The 23,465-nt window shown below is 38.3% G+C and overlaps 1 protein-coding gene across 1 annotated transcript; it reads right to left on the minus strand.

The window, feature by feature from the left end:
• Window positions 1-19,300: 19,300 nt before the first annotated feature.
• On the minus strand, window positions 19,301-21,143 carry LOC128610633 (uncharacterized). Its single transcript, XM_053630053.1, has 3 exons — window positions 20,706-21,143; window positions 20,441-20,596; window positions 19,301-19,416 (listed from the first exon to the last, which is right to left on the minus strand). Exons 1-3 carry the CDS (start codon window positions 21,049-21,051, stop codon window positions 19,301-19,303), a joined length of 618 nt encoding a protein of 205 aa, XP_053486028.1. The 5' UTR covers window positions 21,052-21,143.
• Window positions 21,144-23,465: the final 2,322 nt, after the last annotated feature.

Raw genomic sequence — 23,465 nt, forward strand, 5'->3', positions numbered from 1 at the left:
TCATTTCAACTAGCAGTTATCAAACCCCTGATTAAAAGACCTGACCTTGACCCCTGTCAATTGTCTAGCTTTAGGCCAATATCAAATCTTCCCGTTATCTCCAAGATATTAGAAAAGGTTGTAGCACAGCAGATATGCTCGTACCTACATAGGAATAACATTCATGAAATGTATCAGTCAGGATTTAGGCCTCATCATAGCACAGAGGCAGCGCTGGTTAAAGTAGTATATGACCTACTACTGGCCTCTGATCAGGGTTGTGTCTCCTTCCTTGTGTTACTTGACTTTAGTGCAACTTTTGATTCTATTGATTATACTATTCTCCTTGATAGACTAGAAAATGTTGCTTGCATTGAGGTAACGGTCCTCTCCTGCCTCACGTCTTAATTGACCAATCACTATCAGTTCGTAGACAAATGGCGACTTCTCCATGCATACCAAGGTAAAATGTGGTGTTCCATAAGGTTCTGTTTTAGGCCCACTGCTTTTTCATTTTTAGATGCTACCTCTGGGTCAAATTACACAAAGTACACAGTCTTATCCATCACGGAATAGTAAGCATACCTAATAATCTCTCCCTCTCTTTACCTACCTCTCTCGTTCTGTCAAGCCACACATGATTTTTTGGAGATGCCAGTGATCCTGACCCTTTCCACTCTCCAGACCTGCCTGATCCCTCCTGATGCCCTACCTTTCTATGGAGCTCTCATCAACTGGAGGCTACAGCCTGGAGATTGCTTAGGATGGTACCTCTTGAAGTACCATGGAAATGGTTTTGGACCTCAATTCCAGATGGACATTCTCACTGTGGTTGCTGGGACTATGGTTGCTAGTATGGCCTTGGGACTGCCATTGCCACATGCAGTTTTGCACTCAGGTGTCCTTTGGTGAACTGTGGACTAGTTCAACGAACAGGCTTCAAATCCATAAAGAACTTTCTTTTACTTTCACACTATCCGTTGTTACCCAGATGAGGATGGGTTCCCTTCTGAGTCTGGGTCCTCTCAAGGTTTCTTCCTCATATCATCTTAGGTAGTTTTTCCTTTCCACCATCACCACCAGCTCGCTCAATAGGGATGAATTCATATACTTAAAATCTGTATCCTGTGTTTATATGTTTCTGTAAAGCTGCTTTGAGACAATGTCTGTTGTTAAAATCACTATAGAAATAAAACTGAATTGAATTGAACTTTGTACAGATCATCACTTCACAGTGGCCAATAAAACACAGAACAGTTCATTTTTTGCTAATTAACCCACTGCATCTGACTTCACCTCTTAAACATATATTTTGGTGTTAGAGGCCTGTGTTGTGTTTCAAGATTTAACATTCATACACAAATATAAACCTCTGCCAGTTTTGTTATTTTATTTATTTGTTCAGGATGGAATCTTGCCTCACTCATCCATCCATTTTCTGTACTGATTATCCTTACTGGGTTACAGGGAACCTGGAGCCTATCCCAAGGATCATGGGGATGGTGCCAAACCATCACAGGGCACACTCACTCTACACTCACACTACACTCTACACTCACAATCAGCCTACAATGCATCTCTTCGGGCTGGAAACACAAGTACTCGGAAGGAACACCCAAAACATGCAAGCTCTGCACATATAGAGCTGTGTTGCGAATCAAACCCTCAAAACTGGAGGTGTGAGGTAAACATGATAACTACTAAGCCACCATGCCCCCTGTCTCACTAATATTTATATGGCAGCCTAATCTTGCCTTTTTGATTGCTAAAATGAATACTAAAATGCACACAAAAAGGTGTTTGAATATTTTCACCCTAGAGATCACTAAGTGTAGCTGTCACTGTAAATAATTGCTTGTAATGATTAATTAAAAACAGCCATTGTCGCTACGGTCCGAAAGCCGGCACGCAAGGTATTAATATCGCTCCTTCCCCGACTACTGCGCAGGCATGGAAGGAACAGCCCCGTGTCAAAACCGATGGCAACCAGAAAGCATGTGACAGTGGGGCGGAGCCGCCGACACACCTCCGGCCGGTTGATTGGTGCACCGATCGGAAAAAATCCACCATCCAGCAGACGAGGGAAGAGTATAAGAGGCCACTCTTCTGCTCATCCAGGGAAAAGTATCTCTTATGACATGTGCTTCTCCCCATTTTCCATCATTTGTTTGACTTCGGCATTGTCTAATTGCCCTCTCTCTCTCTCTCTCTCTCTCTCTCTCTGTGTGCATGTGTGTGTGTGTGTTTGTTCTCTCTTCCAGACGACTCGGATCCAGACGAGGCCGCTGCTCGCTGAACACACAGCCTGACGGCACGAGAAAGCCCTCACGCTTCCGGGAAGCTCCGACACGCCCCCGGAAGAACTCTGCAATGCCAGCCGCATGCAAACCCTCTCACACACACACACACCTCCTCACCCCTAAAAGGAAAAAACAAAGAAAATAACATAGCCCCTCATGGGCTATTTCCCTACACTGGTGGAGGATGCGGGCATGAGCACAGACCCGCCCACCTAAAAAAAAAAAAAAAAAAAAAAAAAAAGAGAGACTTTATCTGTTTTTTTTTTCTTTCCTTTCCCCCCCCCCCTCCTCTATTCTTCCGTCCCACTTACGGTCAATTGGGGAAACACGGATCCCGCGCTACCAGGCCTGCTGCAGGTTAGCATCCAGTAACAGACCGTCACTCAGCAGCTCGCCCAAAGCCTACAATCCGCAACCAACCAGCTAGTGGCCCTAAGGACAGCGACTCCCGCCGCCACCATGCCTCTCCCAGATCCAGGCTACCAGATCCACCACCTGCTTTCATTTACTAATTTGCTTCTCTTTAAATCCAGTTTTAGACTGCGATATTACAAAGGTCCATCCAGATTATTACTTGCTACACTGTATGAGATAACCCCAGTAAAATTGCCTGAATTCTATAATATAATTTGTTCACCATGTTGGGTTTAAATCCTCTAAAAACAGATTCGCAATTAAATAACATTACATCCTTCAAAGCATTGGCATGTTCTGCTTACTCTCACAATCCTCCAAACTCCCACGCCCAAAGTCTCCATAAACAAATGAGACAGCTGTGTATCCTACAAAAACCGAACGTTGTCCACATTGTCATGTTTGCATTTGGGGGGGGGGGCTTTTTTTGTTGCTCTGTCGAATTCTCTTTATATTATTTTTCTGTTATTGTTTGTTAGCTTAGTTTATGAATGCAGGTGTGATTGGTTAGTATTAACACATATCTAGCATAAACACAACCATGTTATTTTCATTTTGTATGCTTTTTTATCCACTGCAACACTGGACCTCATTCTTTTAGGAAAGTTGTGTGCACATGTTTGCATTAGCCAAACTAAAGCAATTTTTGCTGGATTAACAAAAAATTCAGAAAATGTGATTTTCTTTATATTCAAGTGTGTAGGTTGATAAGTAGCAATCACCTGTAAATTACCAGGCGCATACACGGCACAGGTGATTTGCATTTGGTGAAGCCCACAAAACCACAAAATATAAAAGGCACAGAGCAGAAAGTGCAAAATTGTATAAATGTGTCTCTAGAAGGCCACACCCAGGAAGTGCTGCTGGTGTAGCTTCACTTTGTACAGATCATCACTTGAACTGTGAACTTCGTCACCAATACAACGCAGAACAATACCACTGATATTTCCTATTGGCTAACTAATATTAATACATAAAGTTTTAATTAAATCTGAATTCATCCTAATCTGACCTAGTTTTGGGAAGGCCCCATTGTGTAATGTCCAGGTGTCCACATACTTTTGGTCATATAATGCAATCATTTGGCTTAAATGAAAATACCTTCATTTTACAGGGCCATAATACAATTCCCCGTAGGTACTGAAATACCACATGAATGGAGGTAGATGTAACATGTATTTGTAATTCTAAATAAAATGCATTACAGTCAGGTGTCTTAACTGATGTGGTTGTAGATGCAGTGTTGGTTGTATCTGTCTCTTTGTTTCTGTTTCCTTTGCAGCTGCTCCACAGGGAGGTGGTGTGTGTAAGCAGACCCAATCTTGTTGTTTGGAGGCCACTTTGTCTTTAGTTCACACAATTCTCTGAAATTGCTTAGAACATCCTATACCAGATTTCAGTGTAATATAACTGTCAAATCATATTTTGGCCCAAAAATATATTAAACAGACCTGCAAAGACACACATACATGAAGAATACATTAAATCTCAGGCACAATAAACAAAGAAATATTGGCTCATAAAAAGAGTTAACAACATTTAATTTCATTTCATTATTCCTGTAAAAGTTTTGCATTTAAGAATATTTTTGTCTTGTGAATAGTGTACTGTCATTTAGCTAGCTAGCTAAAGTAAGCCAGCTAATCTGGCACAATTGTCTATGAGAATTGCACTTATTACAATGGAGCACGAGCAATTGTGTGACAGTACAATGAACGTTTGGAGTGGGGCAATCATTTCCATTTCAACCAGATCCTGTTTCCTGCCATAAGCTGTAGAGCCTCAGGAAGCACAACAAAGTAAACTCAACATGGACTTCCACAAGGTATCCGAGCAGATAACACTTTTCTATTCTAAAAGGTCTTGTGTTTAATGAACTTGCTAGCTTGTCCGCTGCTAGGTTGTGCTTGGCATTTATTGTATTGCATTTGGCATTATGGCATTTGCTTGGCTGTGTTCTGCCTCTAAATAAAATACAGTCATGTGAAAAAAATAAGTACATCCCATGGAAATTGCTTATTTATTTATTTATTGTTTTATTATTATTATTATTATTATTATTATTATTATTCATTTATTATTTTTTTTTACATATTTGGAAAACAGAAAATTAACAAAAAAAAAACAAAAAACAGAGCAGTCACATGGAAAAAAGTAAGTAAACCCCTACATTTATCACACCTTCAAATCCATAATATTAGAATCAGGTGTTCATGATTGGGTGCCAGTGATTAGAACCTACTTAGGGAGTGCAGGTGGAACCTGTCTTATTTACACCTCTGTTATTTAGTGTCTGGTATTTCCTTTGCTATTGAGGTGTATGGCATCATCATGCCAAGATCTAAAGAGTTCTGTAAGGCCTTCAGAAAAAACGTTGTGGATGCCTATGAGTCTGGCAAGGGATTTAAAAAGATCTCCAAATTATTTAAAATGCATCATTCCACTGAAAGGAAAATAATCTACAAATGGTGCAGATTTCAAATGGCAGCCTATTTGTCCAGGACTGGCAAATTCAGTAAATTCATCCCAAGGGCAGGATGTCTGATGCAAAAAGAAGTTTCCAAGAACCCCAACATTTCATCACAGGATCTGCTAGTAAGTCTTGCAACTGTTGGTGTCAAAGTGCATGCTTCTAGAATCAGAAAGATATTGCACAAATTTGACCTGCATGGGAGGTGTGCCAGAAAAAAGCCTTTGCAAGACTACAGTTACCCAATGAGCATATAGGCAAAGACCAGGCTTTTTGGGATAATGTGCTTTGGACAGACGAATCAAAGAGTGCTGTTTGCCCACAGTAACAGCAGACTTGTTTGGCACAGACCAAAGACAGCTTTTCAGGAGAAGCAACTTATACCCTCTGAGCAGCACGGTGGTGGAAATGTTTGGTTTGGGGTTGCTTCAGTTCCTCAGGTTCTGGACAACTTGCATTCATTGATTCAGCTATGAATTTTGCATCATATCAAAGAATGCTTGAAGATAATGTGAGGTCATCTTTCCGAAAGTTGAAGTTGAACCGAAAGTAGACCTTTCAACAGGAAATAAAAGTACACTAGCAAATCTACCAAGGAATAGCTCAAAAGAAGAAATGGAGGGTTATAGAATGGCCTAGTCAAAGCCCAAATTTGAATCCCATTTAAATGTTGTGGAGGATTAGAAACAGGCCGTACATGCAAGAAAAACCCCAAACATCTTGCAACTGAAAGAATATTGCATGGAAGAGTGGTCAAAAATTACAGAAAGCCTGGTGGACAATTATGTAAAACACCAACTAGAAGTTATTTCTTCTAAAGGGACAATACTAGCTTCTGAGGCCAAGGATGTATTTACTTTTTCCACAGAAGAGTATCACATCTAATGATATTTATGTTATCTTTATTTTATAATAATTAATAAATTATTGAAAAAAGGTAATTTACTAGTGGATTTTGTTCAAGTATATCAGCTTCACTAATAGGCAATGTTTCAAAGATGATCAAATGTTTGTTTCTTCAAATATGTCAAAAAAGCCAACAATTTCCATGGGGTGTACTTATTTTTTTCACGTTACTGTACAACACAAACAGACCTTTATGGACTGATAAATAGGAGGAGCAGACAGCTACTTGTGAAAGTTGACCGCTAACATCAGTGTGTGTAAGTAAGTAAGTAAAATTTATTTATATAGCACGTTTCACACAGCAAAGCTGACCAAAGTGCTGCATAGAGTAAGGAAAGTAACATAGAAACAGAATTAGACCAAATAAAAACAGACAATAGACAATAGAAAAAATTGATTAAAAATTTGTTTAAACAATTAAAAATTTGAGTGTGGGATCAAGAACTGTTTTATAAGCTGTTAAATAATGAGGGTAGAAACCATAGTGTTAAATTAAGAACTATCAAATTATTTAACATCATAGCAAGCTTGTTATACTCTTCATTGTGTAAGTGTAACATTTTTTTTTATAAAAAGTTTTTTTTTCATTGATTTGTTCAACCAATAGCCATTACCAACATAGGAACATAAGAAGATGGTTGTAGATATTCAAAGCAAATACACAAACTAACTAAGAGAGAAAGCTGTATATGAATAAAAAGGCAAACAGCTCCCCCTCCTGAGAAAAAAAAAAAAAATCAAGCTTCAGTTTTTGTACAGTCTGTTTGAGTTTTGTGTCAATGTGGGCTCCAGGGCGCAGTAGTACAGTGCAGAGTCTGATACTGCAGCAGGAAAGATCTCCAGATCTACTTTCTTTCCCTCACGAAGTCTGATAGACAGTCTTGGATCAGGTTGTTTAGCTTCAGTGACAACATTTGAAGATACAGTAATTAGCAGCAGAAACTCTGGTCCTGATTGAGGCTTTTGTCGATACCAATGGATATAGTAAGCTGATTGATCATATGTGCAGGTCAGTGTGGTGATGCTGCCTTCACTTGAAGATATGATGGTTTGATCTGGTGTAATGCTGCTGTCAACAGCAGCTGTAAAGATATTGCAACAACATTAATATTTCTATTTTCATTGCTTAAGGATTTTTTTTTAGCAAAAATTAAATCGACAAATCTCCAGCATCCAGCTAAAATTTGTGTATAATATAAATGACTTACCAATGTTTTTAACAACTATAAAAATGAAGAAGAGTAACATGATTGCTGTGAGCGTCTCTCTTGCAGTAGATGTAAATGTCAGCATCTTTGTGAATCTGTTTCAACTGTATCTCTCCACATCTAGCTCCACCCAATTTTTCTTAGGTGTAGTCATGTCAATTCTGCCCTCATTTAATTTGAAATTACAATGGTGGAGTAACAATCCATTATTTAATCATTTAATTTAAACAAATATTATATGTAGATAATACATTTAATTTTGTATGTTAATTCTGTTAACATCCACATTTTGCTAAATTTTCTGATAATATTGTTGAAAAAGAGGTATAGACTAATATCAGCTACTGTGCCAGAGCATCTCTAAAATGGCAGGTCATATGGGGTGTTGATGGTATGCAGTGGTTAATACCTACCAAAAGTGGTCCAATGAAGGACAACTGATGAACTTCTGACAGTGTCATGAGTGCCCAAAACTCAGTGATGCAAGTGGGGAGAGAAGGCTAGCCTGTCTGGCCCCATCCAACAGAAGAGCTATTGTAGCACAGATTGCTGAAAAGGTTAAAGCTGGCTATGATAGAAAGGTGTCAGAACACACAGTGCATAACATCTTGCTGCATATGGGGGTTGTGTAGCCCAGAGTGCCCATGCTGACCCCATCCACCGCTGACTGCCAACAATGGGCATGTGAGCATCAGAACTGGACCATGGAGCAATGGAACATTGTCTATTCTAATGAATCACATTTTCTTTTACATCATGCGGATGGCTGTGTGTGTGTGTGTGTGTGTGTGTGTGTGACATATCTGGGGAAGATAGCACCAGGATGCACTATGGGAAGAAGGCAAGCCTTTGAGGCACTGGGCAATGTTCTAGTAGGAAATATTGGGTCCAGGTATTCATGTGGATGTTAATTTGAAACTTACCACCTTGAAGTACACCCCTTCATGGAAACGGTATTCCCTAATGGCATTGGCCATAGTTCAGGATTGGTCTGAGGAACATGACAAAGAGTTCAAGGTGTTGATGTGGCCTCTATATTCCCCAGATCTCAGGTTGACTGAGCATCTGTGGGATGTGCTAGACAAGCAATTCTGATCCATGTTGGCCCCACCACATATTAGAGAGGTGGATTAAATGTTAAGGCTGATCAGTTTAAATAATATTCCATTTAACTTCTACACAATTTGAACACATTATAAATTAATTTAATTATTTAGTAATAAACAGCTCTCTAATTAGACTATTTGAAAAGCTGCCAAGAATTTTCAGCACCATTCCTGTCTTGCAGTAATTTTCCGGCTTCCAACCCACCTGCAGTCTCATTTATTAACCTTGCTTTTGCATAATGTGTGGAAACTGTGCATATATATGTCTCTATACATAGAAATGTAATTTATCAAGTTCTTCTTGTGTGTGAGGAGGTGTGTATATTTACACAAACATCTGATCATGAGTATGCAAGAACCTCTAATAGTAGAAAAGTGCAATTACGAGTAAACTGATTTAGGAGCTCTCATCCCACTTACTGCCAATCATATCAGCATAATGACATAATTGTTACACTCCCGCCAGCAGAGGGCGCTGCGGCGTCGAAGCGCAGAGACTGCTGCAGAGAAGCGCGCGTGCATGAGACTCATGAATATGGACACGCGCCTCTTGTTTGTTTTGGTTATCCCGCTGTTTAACTCAGGTGTTTGTGTTTTGGTTTAATTGAGTTTGGTATTTAAACTCCTCGTGTGGCTGCGCACTTCGCGCAGTATTTACTTTGCAATGTCTAAGGAGTATTGGTGTATGGTCACGTTGGCAGCATGTATGTGTAGCATGCTAGCGGTCGTAGCTTCGTGTTTGTTTTCGTGCAATGCCTTGATTGTAGTCTCATGATTAATCTTATTAAGTATAGACCGCGCTTGCTGTGTTTTGTTTGTTTGTTTGTTTGTTTGTTTATAAATAAGGTACAGACAGGTGGTACATGTTTTTATGAGTGAGTGTCTCATCAACTGATTTTCTTTGCCCAGTGCAGTTACTCCACATGGAGGCTCCTCTGCCTAACACCCTAATTAAAGCATTCAGTGCTGTTTGTGCATTGTACAAGTTGTGACACAACACTGAATTCTGTGCACTCACAATTGTAAGATGAATGTGGGCAGTAGAGGAAGAGCACAGCAAGACCCATATTGTGAAATCTTCCAAATGTATATTTTCTGTCATCATCATCATTCTGTTACTTTAATAATGGCAAAGTGTGGGGAAAGTTAATTCATTCTAATTTATTCTAAAGTCAGAGGCTTACAGTTCTATGCTCAGAGTCTTGAACCCACTTCAACTTCTTAACAAGGCCATAATGGAGAAAAAGGATGAGCGTGATATAACATAGTTCTTTTATAAGCTAGACAATCCCTATGCATAGTTTTCTGTCTTTTCTTCTTCTGGTTATTCTTCAACACTTTCATGTGTGAGGTATGTTTAGGTTTTTTACAGTGCAGTTGGATTTCCTGTCATTGTGGGCTGCAGGGTGCAGTAGTATAGTGCAGAATCTGATATTGTTGTAGAAAAGATTTCCACACGCTTCAAACTTGTTTGAACTTTAGCAGACAAATGAGTATGAGGAGTATCTAGGGTCTGATTTGTAAATATATTTCCAATGAGGCTATTCATATGATTTGTTCACCAGACATCGGTATTAACTCAAGAAATCTGGAAATATAAAGAATTCACAACATTAAAGTCCATAAATTATGTGTAATAAAGTGGAATGATACAGGAAAATGTATTGAACACACTAAGAAAAAGCAGTTCTCCAAGGCACGACAAGTAAGACAAGGAAGCAAGTGAAATCCATAAGTAATTATACCCCCTATCTGTGCAAATTAATATCAGTTGGGTTAGTAAATTGATGGTCTATAAAAAGGCTTTTCGTTACAAAGGTGTCACACAAGAAACATCTCATGATGGGTAAAAGCAAAGAGCTCTCCCAAGACCTTCAGAACCTTATTGTTGCAAAACATATTGATGGAATTGGATACAGACATTTCAAAACTTCTGAATCTTCCAGTAAGCACCATTGGGGCCATTATCCACAAGTGGAAGCAATATCACTTCATCATCAACCGACCATGCACAGGAGCTCCTCGGAAGATTTCTGACCAGGGAGTCAGAAGAATAGTCAGAAGAGTAGCCCAAGAACCAAGGACCACTCAGAAAGAGCTCCAGAAACACTTGGAGGCAGCAGGCACCATCGTCACAGAGAAAACGATAGGCAATGCACTCCACTGCTCACGCTCACCCCGCAACACTCCATTACCAAAGAAAAGTCATGTCGAATCTTATTTAAAGTTTCCTACAACTCATTTGGACAAGCCTATGATGAGATGAGAGCAAGATTTAACATTTTGGCTGTCATACTACACACCATGTTTGGAGAAGAAATCGCATCACCCTAAAAACACTATACCAACAGTGAAGTTTGGAGGTGGAAGCAGACTTCATATAATTGAAGGAGTGATGAATGGAGCCCTTTACCAAGAGATTCTTGAGAAGAATCTGCTGCCATCCACTAGAATGATGAAGATGAGATGTGGGTGGACCTTCCAGCAGGACAACGATCCAAAGCATACAGCAAAGGAAACTCTCAATTGGTTTCAGAGAAAAAAAAAAATCAAGGTGTTATAATGGACCAGTCAATCACCTGACTTGAATCCAATTGAACAAGATTTATAGACAGGAAGCATCTTGAGGGTATCATTACAAACCAGGCTTCTCCACTAAGTATTAAATAAATTTCAGTTAGCTAGTTCAATACTTTTTCCCCGTGTCATTCCACTTTATTACACATAAGTTTATTTATGTAAATTAATGTTGTGAATTCTTTATATTTGCAGATTTCTTGAGTTAATACTGATGTCTGGTGAAAATTTAATGTGAATAGCCTCATTGGAAATATATTTACTAAAGAAAAATGTTGACGTGTCCAATTCTTATTTCCCCCACTGTATACACAAAAACAGAAGAAATCTGTTTAACATTCCAAAAATATCAGAATTTTTTTTTTCTCATCAATACTAAAATACAATACCTATGAAAGATTGTGGTGTATGCCATTTATTAAGGCATAGTGCTATTTTTCCTGTTTCTACCTAGGTAGGGGAAAAGAAGAGACATTCTATATTCTTGTGTTTTGTGTAGAATATTTCTGGCAGTTTGGAATCTCATTTAAAAATGTTTATATTTTTTAGTGTGCCATTACTCACCCAAAAACATTTTTGTTCCAGCAACAATGTTTTTTACTATATGAACATGAAAACAATAAATCTGCTCTCATCTATTCAGTTCATGTTATGAACCTGTACAAATTGTAGATTCCATTGATGTTGCTTTTGTGTCACGTGATATGAATAGTAAATATGCTATGAGTAAACATACAGCTTCAACAAAAAAACAAACAAACAAAAAACAGTATGGTGATGGGACTCAATGCCTTCTGAAGGAATTTTACAGGTACATAATAATTATCCCTGAAATACAACATGAATGGTGGTAGACATATTTTCGAAAGTGAGATTGACTGCCCGCAATTAAATAGAATTAACAGCACATGTACAGTCATTCAGACTTTTAGGGAATACAGGGACTCAAATATACAAAAAGTTCCAGAAGGACTGAGGCAACTGGCAGCTACTGTGAATACCATATTGATCTTGAGTGGAGTGTGAGTGGGGTTTCTCCAAAATGAATCTCATTTGTAGCTTGCAGCATGCATCCCTTCTCATTCTCACCATCTCATCATGGATGTCTTTTAACATTGTGGGTCCACCACTTACAAAGTTAAATACTGAGCCATTTCTGCGCTCATGGATATGTAATCGACACTCGGAAGAGTAGGAGGACACACACATGACGGCTTTGTGGAATATTTTGTGTTAGATAAGTGTCACAGTTTCCCTTTTAAGCAGCGCGCTGGAGAGCATATGGGCGCGCGTGCACGAGCAAGATGAGCGAGCAACTGCTTCTCGTATGTTGACAATCGTGACATTGTGTACATTGGACACATGCGTTTTTGTTGTGTTTCAGTTATGTCTCCCCCCTGTTCTGTCATTGGCTTTTATTTCACGTGTGTCTAGATTGGTGTCAGCCATCAGCAGTTAACACACTGATTATGTTTGCACATATACCGCGCATCTCCCAGCACACGGCGCGGAATATTAGATAAGAAACTTAGATTGGATTAGTTTAGATTCCTTACCATAGTTAACTATAGTCATAGTCTTAGTTATTTTGTCCATGTCATGTTCCATGTTTAGATTAGTGCATTTAGTCCACGCTGACTTCTCCACTCCCAGTCCCTCGCTATATTTTATGTTTCTTGTTTTGTATATCGACCCTGTTTTCCGTGACCACGACGTAGTTTCCTGCCTTGCCCCGTTTATGCCTGTTTGCAGATCGCCTGACCTTCTGCATGTTTTTGGATTATGGTTCTGATCACGATTTGGATTTACCTGCTTGTCTCTCTCTTTAATAAAAGTGTTTCTACTGCACTTGCATCCGTCCTTATCTTCATTACGTCTCGAGACGTGACAGTAAGACACTTTTTCTTGATTATGTTGTGCAGTTAATGTTAGTTTATTGGAAGTGGGCCTACTGTATGAAACGGTGCTTTGTTTTTGAAGTGCTTTGGGCAAATGTGTTTTGTAGCTAACTGAGGTGACAGCACATGAGTTGATAGAATGTGCAAACCATAAATGTTTCCCTTTGTACTGAGAATTCTCACTGCTATAAACTCATTACGTCGCTAGGCCTAGCTATCAGCACTGAATATTGTTGACTACATAAGGTGCTAGAAGCACTTTTACATGTCTGTAAGTTCGGGGACTGGGACCTTTCGTGTGCCTGCCGACTTGCCGGACCACTACCCTCTTATTGTTCTGGGACCTGCAGATTTACAAATTAATCTCTCTGATTAAAATGATGGTTTTTACATAATTTCATTTATTTCCTGCCTTTCAGTTAGTGTTTGCTTATATGTGCTCTGGATAGGTTCGCCATGTGAAGCTGAATGTAAACAGGATGCTTCAGAATCAAGAATCTGACTGTAACATTGGTGACACTGTCATTTGATGCTGTGGGGTGGAGCTTCATGAAGCTTTATGATGTTAACATAGAGTACAGAAAGATCTCACAATATTTTCATACTGCTAAGACCATTCACCATGTTCACTGTTATATTCACGTGTCTTTGGCTTTCACTAGGTGAGTTTTGAATATTTGTTATTTCAAAAATATTATGTGTTGAATTGGTGATTTATTAGACTGGGTGGTGTTAAGAGAGAATGTGGGTCTGACTTATGTACTGTAGTTCTGGTTTTATTATGTAAAGGTTAAAATCATTATGTTCTCTTCTCTGTGACAGGTGACTCCAGGACAGATTCAATAGAGCCAGTTTTCACTCATAAAGTTGGAGGTAGATGATGATGTTACTCTGTCCTGCAGATATGAAACAACCAGTCCTACAAGAAACTACCTTCACTGGTACAGACAGTATCCAAAATCTACACCTGAGTTCCTTCTTTATATTTCTCAAGGTGGGGCTCTAAGTTCGAACATTCCCACAAGAATGACTCCTAAAGTTAATGGAGATAATAAAGAAGTGGATCTGCTCATCTCCTCTGTTGTATCAGACTCTGCACTATACTACTGTGCGCTGGTGCCCACAGTGACAGGAAATTCAACTGCACTGTTCAAAAACTTTGACACATTTTTGATATATGGGAAGCAGTTCTTTGAGACATTTACATGCCAATTCTGGGGAATTTTGTCTTGAGTTTATATTTTTGAGACATACTGGATTATTAGGAGACAGCTCATTCATTTATTCATCTTTAGTAACCACTTTATCCTGGTCGGAGATCCAGGACCTTTCCTGAGAACAATGGGAGTGAAGGAGGAATGTGAGAAAACCAAAAAAGAGAGCATACAAAATATTGCACAGACAGTAACCTGAGCTCACTGGTACCTGAAAGTAGAAACTGGGCCAGAAAATCTTAACATTGTCTCAGTTTCATGCAGAGACAGGAGAGCTAACCCCTCCCTTGACCAGGATAAAGAGGTGACTGAAGATGAACAAATAATTAATTTGAAGACAATATAAATTCTGTTGTTAGGTTTTTACAGATATTTTTCAAAACTGCTATACTCTTTTCTATAACTCAAAAACGTTATTGGTCTTTTTGTGATTTATGACCTATAGTCCTCTCCAAAACTATTTGAATGGCAAGGCCAATTAATTTTTGACATTTTGACATTAAGACATTTTGGTTTGAGAACAAAAGATGAATATTAGAAGAGTTTTGAATTTCAGATTTTATTACCTGTATTTATATGTAGATATGAGAGTTGTGAAGAAAAACACCAAAATCCCAGTCTGTGACATCACCAACAACCTCCACAAGGCAGGGGTGAAATGATACTCACACTGAAACATCCTTAGTATAATATTTGTCCAGTCTAGAGGTCCTCTAACGCAGTCTTAACTGTCGGAATTTGTCCAGACATGATAAATGGTAGGGGAGGGGACTTGACATTGGTGACTTGAAGTTATCAAGCCAATTTCGTTACGTTACTACTTTCTTCTAGAACTCAATTAATAGATCTTGCATGGTAGCACTACTTGTATTGTTCTCTGCTTGGTAGATTGCTTTGCTTGTATTCTTTCATTTGTAAGTCGCTTTGGATAAACGCGTCTGTTAAATGAATAAATGTAAATGTACTACAACTTAATTTTGTTTTAAATCAATTAAGGCAGAAATTTCAGTTTAAATTACACACAATGTTAAGTTGATGTAATTATCAACATTATTATGTCAACCCATCTCATCAAAATAATCTTTACAACTTTAAATATTTAATTAAATCAATAAATTAGAATTTTTATCTTGCAACCACAAATTTAATTAAGTTGTGGTAATAGGTCCCTGAATTACTTTTTAGACAAAAGCGTTGGGATTATTTCTGATTATGAGTTTCCTGAGACAACAGGAAACACACACACATACATACATGCATATCCTCTGTCTAACACTCATGAGCCAGGTCAAAGGTCATCACCAAAAGCCATTATCTTCACAAGTGTAGGTCAAAGATTAATATCGGTGGTCCTTCACATAGATCTGTATGTTAAACATTTAAAGATGATATTTTAGAAGAAAAGGGTGTTTCGTCCATAATGGTAAAAAAGAAAAATGGTTGTACTGCAATGTGAAATAAATCGGTGGAGACACACTGACTACATTTCTGTTCCACAGTCTATAAGGATCCCCATCATTAGTGTAGAGTGACAAATGTACATACCCTCCGTGACTATATTACTTAAGGTTTAAATATTTTTATTTTGTGATGGCAAAACTGTTGTACATTTGGTATCTGATGATTTTATAAATAGGCCCCAACTGTCAAATATGTTTTGTGAATGTCTTTGTCAGGCAAAGAGCACGATGGCATGGAAAGAGTATACAAGAGTAATTGTGGTGATCTAATGTTTAGGAGCTCTACAGTATTTGTACTGTAGTACTGTGTTCTACAGAACATTCCAACATGACCCTCAGAGAGGCATTATCTAAAGTACATACATATACATATACATATATACATATATATATATATATATATATATATATATATATATATATATATATATATATATCAGATCACCAGCATGTCTTTACCCACTCCTGATCTGGAGTCAAAATTTTCCTTGTATGGGTTTATGACAGTCAGCAGTCATATACACTGTAAGCCAAAGTTATAGAAGCAGTCGAGTTATTTTTACAGGTTCCAAATTCATTTAACAGTTAAGGCATATTTCCAGCAGAACAGTGTATTAGACATTTAGTGTAAACTAGTGTAAAACAATAAAATAAATAAATAAATAAATACAAAACTTTCTCTCAAATATTTCAGTGAAAATATTTTCCATATTAAATGCATTATATTAGAAATGATAGATACAATCTTTTGCTGATTAGGTCCCAACTCATTCTTCATGATAATTTGTTTAGGAGCATCTGAATCTGGTAAATAACCTTTATTGCATTTAGGCATACAATAAAAGTTAATAAACAAATTAGGAAGAAATGACGTGTACACTATTGCTGCGGATATTAAGTCAAACCATTTTGTTCAAACTTCAGCATGAACCATAGAGTAGCAGAAACTTATGGCAACTTATGAATACTATGTGAAAGATTAAGTTGACTAGTCACAGTTACAAAGACATATCCTTGTGCAGGCTCCCCTTCGCAGCAGCATTGCCCCTTGACCCCTCTTCTCCCACGTCAACGTATAAGAAAAGGCAAAAAGTAATATAAGGTATATAAGAATATATTTATAAAATATAAGACATTATGAGGAAGAGACATAATAATATTATTTAACTAGGCCTGCCATTCAGCCCTCTTAAGTGTAAGAACATTATCAGTATTGTACGGCAGTTGGGACAGTAGATGTCAGATGAAAAACAACTTTTTGAGTCACAGTGCCAAACTACTGGCAGAATATTTTGATCCTTCTTTTTCAGCCTGAAGGACTGACATTTGTTTAATAGACAGATGGCTCAGCTATATACTTGGTCAGAGGATTTTAGGAATTTCTTTAAGAAAGGTTACTTTAGTTAGTGACTTAAACTGTTCTATTGGGTGGTGACAGATTTCATTAACAGGGAATGATGATAGGTGAAGATTAAGTTGGTATATCTCTTTCATCAGATGTGTGAAGTACATCTAGACAATCTGATAACAAACTACACAAAATTTATATTGAGAAAATTCAGCTTGCTCTTTGTTCCAAAATAACATTGGACCAGATCCATAGTTTACATCATCTGTTCACATGTATTTAATCTGTATTACAAGTACTGAACAAGTTAGAGGAAGAGAATGTGTAGATTTACTGTTCATTGGAACTTTATTGTTTATTTGGATCTGTCTTGATTCATTTTCATATTCAGTTTTTTTTTTTTTTAAATATTCATTTTATTATTATGTTTTATGAAGTACATTCAACATAGGAGAGTTTGGCATCTAACATAATGTATGAATGTAGAAACATGGATTTTCACCATGTGCTCCACCGACAGCCTAGTTGAAAAAAGAGTCAAACATGTTAAATCTTCAAAGTCAGGCAGTTCCAGAGTAAGGAAAATAAAAGCACATCACCGATTTAGATTATATCTATGATTAAGTTCACATTCAATTAAAAAATGAAGCTCATGTTAAGGCTATTTCTTCCACAGAGGTCTTCAGAAGAAATTGATGACCAATTCCCTAGGCATTGCGCCTCAATTTGAAATAAACACTCACATGCAGATACAGAAAGTATGATATACTTTGTTTACATGTCTGTAATGCACATCGATAGTGCAACTAAAACAGGAGTACTCCACATGTCATTGCAGACATGTAAACACCTTAATCACATTATTAACATCGTGTGGGAGTTTTTACCGCATTTTATGACAGGACACGATCACACACGGCAGCACTCAACCGTTCTACGGCAAACAAGAGAGCATTGCTGCGTCCCAGACTGTGTACTTGCCTACTATAGGCCTGTAGTAGACGAAATACATGTATCTCGGCTACTATATGGTAGGTAAGTACGCGATTTGGGACACAGCCCACGGCTTCAAGCAGTCGTCTATTTGCATGTACAGAATGACAAATAATTAACTGCACTTAAAGCGTTCGTAAAAATTTTAAATAAATACACCAAAAACTGTATGTACCATAACTAAGACGAACTGTATGTTGATACGTGAAATTCTGGAGGGACGTCGGACGGAGTGGTGCAGTGACGTTATGATGCATGCTGTTAATCGAACTATGTAAACACCTTAATCACAATACTGAATACGTTTACATGGACAGCAGTAACCTAATTATTGACCTTATTATTGGCCCATCTACTCCCCAGGGTAAAAAATATTTTTCCATGGTCTTTTCTGGTAACATTAAATGATCATAGTGACATCAATAACTTTATGTTGTTGTATGACCTTTAGGGAGTGAGGGTGATTCAGGGGAAACCTGTGCGTTTCTTTGTCCTCAGAGATCCAGCTTATCCACTCATGGACTGGCTGATGAAGTGCTACCCACAGTCTCCAGGCCTAACACCTGAACAAGAGTCGTTCAATGTTCACCTCATCTCAGCAAGAACAACAGTGGAGATTGCTTTTGGGAGACTGAAGTCTAGGTGGAGGGTGCTCCTGAAACGCAGTGATTTTCACTTCACTTTCTCACCTTGCATGATTACAACATGTTGTGCACTGAACAATTTTTGTGAACGAGAAAAGGACAAGGTCCCCCAATGCTGGTTGGAGGAGGCAACAGTTATGGAGAGAGCCTTACCCCAGCCCCACAGTGCACCACAGAACCACACTCCCAGCGCAGATGCTGATGTCATGAGAGATGCATTATCAGCATACATAGCAGCAACATTTCCCCTTCGGAGGAGTATACATTAGGCACAAGTGGTTAACTTCCAGCATATTTGCTTGCTTTGAGGAACTTGGAAAGTCACACTTCTTAGTATTTGTTCAATGTTATCTCTAGTCTCTGATGTTAACTGCATTCAAGAAGTTATTTTATGAAGAAGTGCTGCACTTTTTATTTTAATTTGAACTAGGCAATTTCTTTAAGAACTTTGTGTGTTACTCATTAATCACAGAAATAAACACTATTTCTGTTGGGTTTTGTATGCTTTAATTCCAGGAAAACTGCACTCAAAACAGGCATAGTTATTTGCTTCTTCTGACCCATGTTCAGCAGTGTATGTGTTTGACACAGTAGAAGCATGCATGGGATAGTTAGATGGCTGTGTGTGATACCCTTGAAAGTGTGGGGGGTGCAGTGAAGCATGTGCAAACATTGGCTGTAGCTGGGTGTTTCAGAATCCCTCAACAAGTATTGATATCATGCACTCAGTAGAACGGACATTGCTCTCAATTAAAGCACTAAGGAGTCTCTCCTCTCTTTGCTCTATTGCTGGATTTGGTCTTGAACCCATTCATTTTGTTGCCTCATCATCTGTATCATGAACTGCTGATGCTGAGAGATCACAGTGCATCTCGCAGGCTTCTTTCTTCGAGAGTAACCTACACAATAAGTTTACATTAAAAAAAGAATAGATTATAACACCACACCCAACAACCCCAACAAAACAACCACAGCCAAAACCAAACGAAATGTGTATTACTGTTACGCCACCGCCGGCAGATGACACTGCGGGGCGGTTGCTATGAGGCTCACGTGACTCTTTGTTTTCATTCGCTTCCTGCCCGAGTTCTAGTTTCTGTTTGGGGATGTCCTTGATTTAACCCAGGTGTCTTTGGTTTAGATTAATCATGTTAGTTATTTAAACGCCTCGTGGTGATGCGTACGTGGCGCGGCATTAACCTGAACTAACCCGAACTAAACGGAATCTACCCACGCGAATCGGGACCGGACCGGACCGGACTGGACAAAGCGAGACAAAGCGAGACAAAGCGTGACAAAGCGAAAGAGTTGCAGCAAAGCAACGCCAAACCAAGCAAGTTGTGTGTTCATGCCATAGTTAGATGAGGATTTCCTACCTTAATTTAAGGAACGTTCATGTCTTAGTTGAAGGACGATTCGTGTGTTGGATTAAAGAACGTTCGTGTATTAGTTTAAGGAGTTTTCAGGCCTTAGTTCAATTAGTGTTTCCGTTCTATGTCCTCTGTGTGAGTATCAAATAAAGACTTCCCTTCTGCACTTACTTCCTGTCCAAGTCTCGTTCCGTAACAATTACATAATGTGTTTTACATAATGTGTAAAATGCAAATTTCCAATAAAAATTCTATGATCAAAAAAAAAAGAATAGAAACGTCAGTTGAAGTGACAGGCTTTGATAGCAATACCATAGCTAAAAGTATTGGAAAATTAAAAAAGATCTTTTTAAGTGTCTCCATTTTCTACAGTATGCATATTTTAAATGTTGGGACAAATATGTGCAGCATACAGTAGCTAGCCTATGTAACAACTACTGCACCTGATGAGTCAAACCAATACATGCCTACAAAGAGTTGTCTTATACATATACAAACATACATACATAGTGCCTATTTAACTGAAATAACATTTACATCAAAAACATATCACCTTTTGTCCTGGGTGGGTCGACATCTAGTGTCGTGGCTGAAAAGCTGTCCTCTTGAGTACCAGACGTATCAGCTGATGATGCGTTATCTTCATCTGCATCCTCGTTCATTTCCTCCTGGCCAGCTAGAGAACTCACTTCATCACCAACTATACTCTCTATATGGCAAAGTATATACATAAAATTAGCAATGTATAGATTATTTTCTGTAACCTACTAGCTAGCTAATAGCAGAAAAACAAATACAACCAGCTCAGACATATTTACCGTCCGTTGCATTTGAGTGTTCCACTGCATCCTCATCCCCGTCAAACCCAATGTCCACTCCATTCTCGAATATGTTGGACAAAGGTCGATGACCATGTATTTCATGCATACTTTCAAAATATGGGAAAGAAGAAGGATTAGAACCACTGGTGGTGTTCTGTTTTTTCACCACATAGTAACAACTTTTTAGGATTTTCCAGTGGGTGTGCACTTGTTCAGCCGAACCTATGTAACCTTCCTCCCCCATTCTTTCTGCGACTCTTTTAAAGATGTCACCATTCCTGTTCTTACGACTTTCAAGGCACTCCATAATATCAATTTCTTTCAGAATGCCTAACATTACCATCGTTTCCTGCTCAGACCAAAATGTGCCTTCTTGCTTGTAGCCATGCTCTCTTGTTTGCCGTCAAACAGACGAGCACTGCCGTGTATGTACGTATCATGTTGCAAAATACGTGTTTACATGTCTGTAATGCACTCCAATAATGCGACTAAAACAGGAGTACTCCACATGTCTTAATTCGATTCGTGTTTACTTCGAGTATGATTTTTATTGGATTAAGGTAATAAAAAATTGCTGTTTACATGGTAGTTTCTTAATCGGGTTAATATTGGATTATTGTTGTCCATGTAAACATACGGAATGACTGATCGTACAGGCAATCAGACTAACAGGTGAAAATAGACACACACACAAACAGAGATCATCATCCATGCTATAGAATAACAATGAAATATTATTGATCTTATGTACTTTACCTTTTGGATATCACTTGGACCCCAAAGTTGCAAAACATTTTAATATGGTTTCAGCATCAGCCTACCCAATAACATATAAGATAGGGCTCCAAACAGGGAAAAACACATTCTATCTCCTTGGAGAACATAAGCAGGCCTATCCAATAGGAGAAGTTGTAGAATATTATAAAGCCAATTTGAAACAGATGGCTTGATGTCATCTAGCCATTGCTGTAAGATTTATAACCATGCACAGTACCATAGAAGAGTTTCCTTATATGTGTTTAATTCAGGTGAGGCAGTGTATAGGCCTAAGATACAGTAGGCCTTAAACCAAAAGTAGACATTCAGAGCTATTAAATCTTTAAACAATCAGTCACTTGTTCCAATATGTTTGATCACTTAAAAAAAATGGTTGGTTAAAACAAAAGGTGCCATGTTCTTTGTTGTTTCACACATCTAGATGCAAATATGAGGAAATGAAAGCTGAAATTTACAAGTGATTTTAGTATTCAGAGTTAATAATTTGTCTATGGAGTCCTACTTCATTGCCTCATTGTTCTTTGTGTGTAAACACTAGTGACCATAAAAAAGTTCTTGCACCATTACAGATGGTGATATATTCAGGACTGTTGGGAATTAGTACTGTTCTTTTCTCACTCATTTGCCCCCTTCATGGCTTAATTAGCATGACAGTACGTTTAGACCAGATTTCAGTGTAACCTAACTCTGTAAGAGAAAATGTTTTCTGTAGGATATATTTGTTTAAAATGTAATTATTTTGTGCAAAACCAATATTAATAAGGTTGACTTTACTTGATCATTAGAGAATCTGGCTGCTATAAGGGCCCATGGATGCAGTTTCTAAAGAATCATTCAGGATTTTACATATGAATCATAGTGACTATAAAAAATTTGATATTCAATTATACTGTAAGCCGTAAACATGCATGAAATGTTAAATGAACAATTTAAATCTCAGACAAATTAATATAATTATCTAAGTATGTGATTATTTTCTGGAAAAGACACAATACAGTAAAACCTTTAAACTATTTAAACAAACTGAACACATCAAATGTACATTAAATGTAAACTCGCCAAACACTTTATTAGGAATACTATATTAATAGTGGGTAGGGCCTCACTTTGCTCTCAAAACAGCCTCAATTCTTTGTGGCATGGATTCGACAAGATGTTGGAAACATTCATTTGAGATTCTGATCCATGTTGACTGTCATGATTGGGAAGTTGAGACAGATGCAATTGCAGATTTTTAAAGTTTTAATAACGAACAAACTAAACATACAAACACACTATGGCTAAGAGGCAAAGATTAAACAAAATCTAAAGAACAGGACACGGCAACAGAGACAAAAGCAAGGAAAGACAAAAGTAAGACAGTGCAAACAGTGGCTATATACATGAGTGCTCATTAACAGAAATGTGAATCAGGTGCAGGTGGTCATGTGACCTTGATGCAGTGGCTGCTGGGAACTGTAGTCAGAGTCCCTTTTCTGATTAAAGACAGAACACCCCCCAAGGGGTGCTTCTCCCGGAGTGCCAACATACACTCCCTCCCTCTGGCGGTCCTGGCCCTCTGGGCAAATTGTCCTCAGCAGGACAGGAAAGCAGAGCGACATCCTCAGCAGGACAGGAAAGCAGAGCGACGTCCTCAGCAGGACAGGAAAGCAGTGCGACAACCTCAGCTGGGCAAATCAATTAAATTAAATTTTATTTGTATAGCGCTTTTTACAATAGACGTCTCAAAGCAGCTTTACAGAAATATCAACACGGTATACAGATATTAAAGGTGCAAATTTATCCCAACTGAGCAAGCCACTGAGTGGCGACCGTGGCAAGGAAAAACTCCCTAAGATGTTTTAAGAGGAAGAAACCTTGAGAGGAACCAGACTCAGAAGGGAACCCATCCTCATCTGGGTAACAACAGATAATGTGAAAAAGTTCATTGTTGACATGTATTAATTCTGTATGGCCATAGAAGCAGCTGTATTCCAGCAG

Source organism: Ictalurus furcatus, chromosome 7, assembly GCF_023375685.1.
Source record: "Ictalurus furcatus strain D&B chromosome 7, Billie_1.0, whole genome shotgun sequence".
In the NCBI taxonomy this organism is placed as follows: Eukaryota; Metazoa; Chordata; class Actinopteri; order Siluriformes; family Ictaluridae; genus Ictalurus; species Ictalurus furcatus.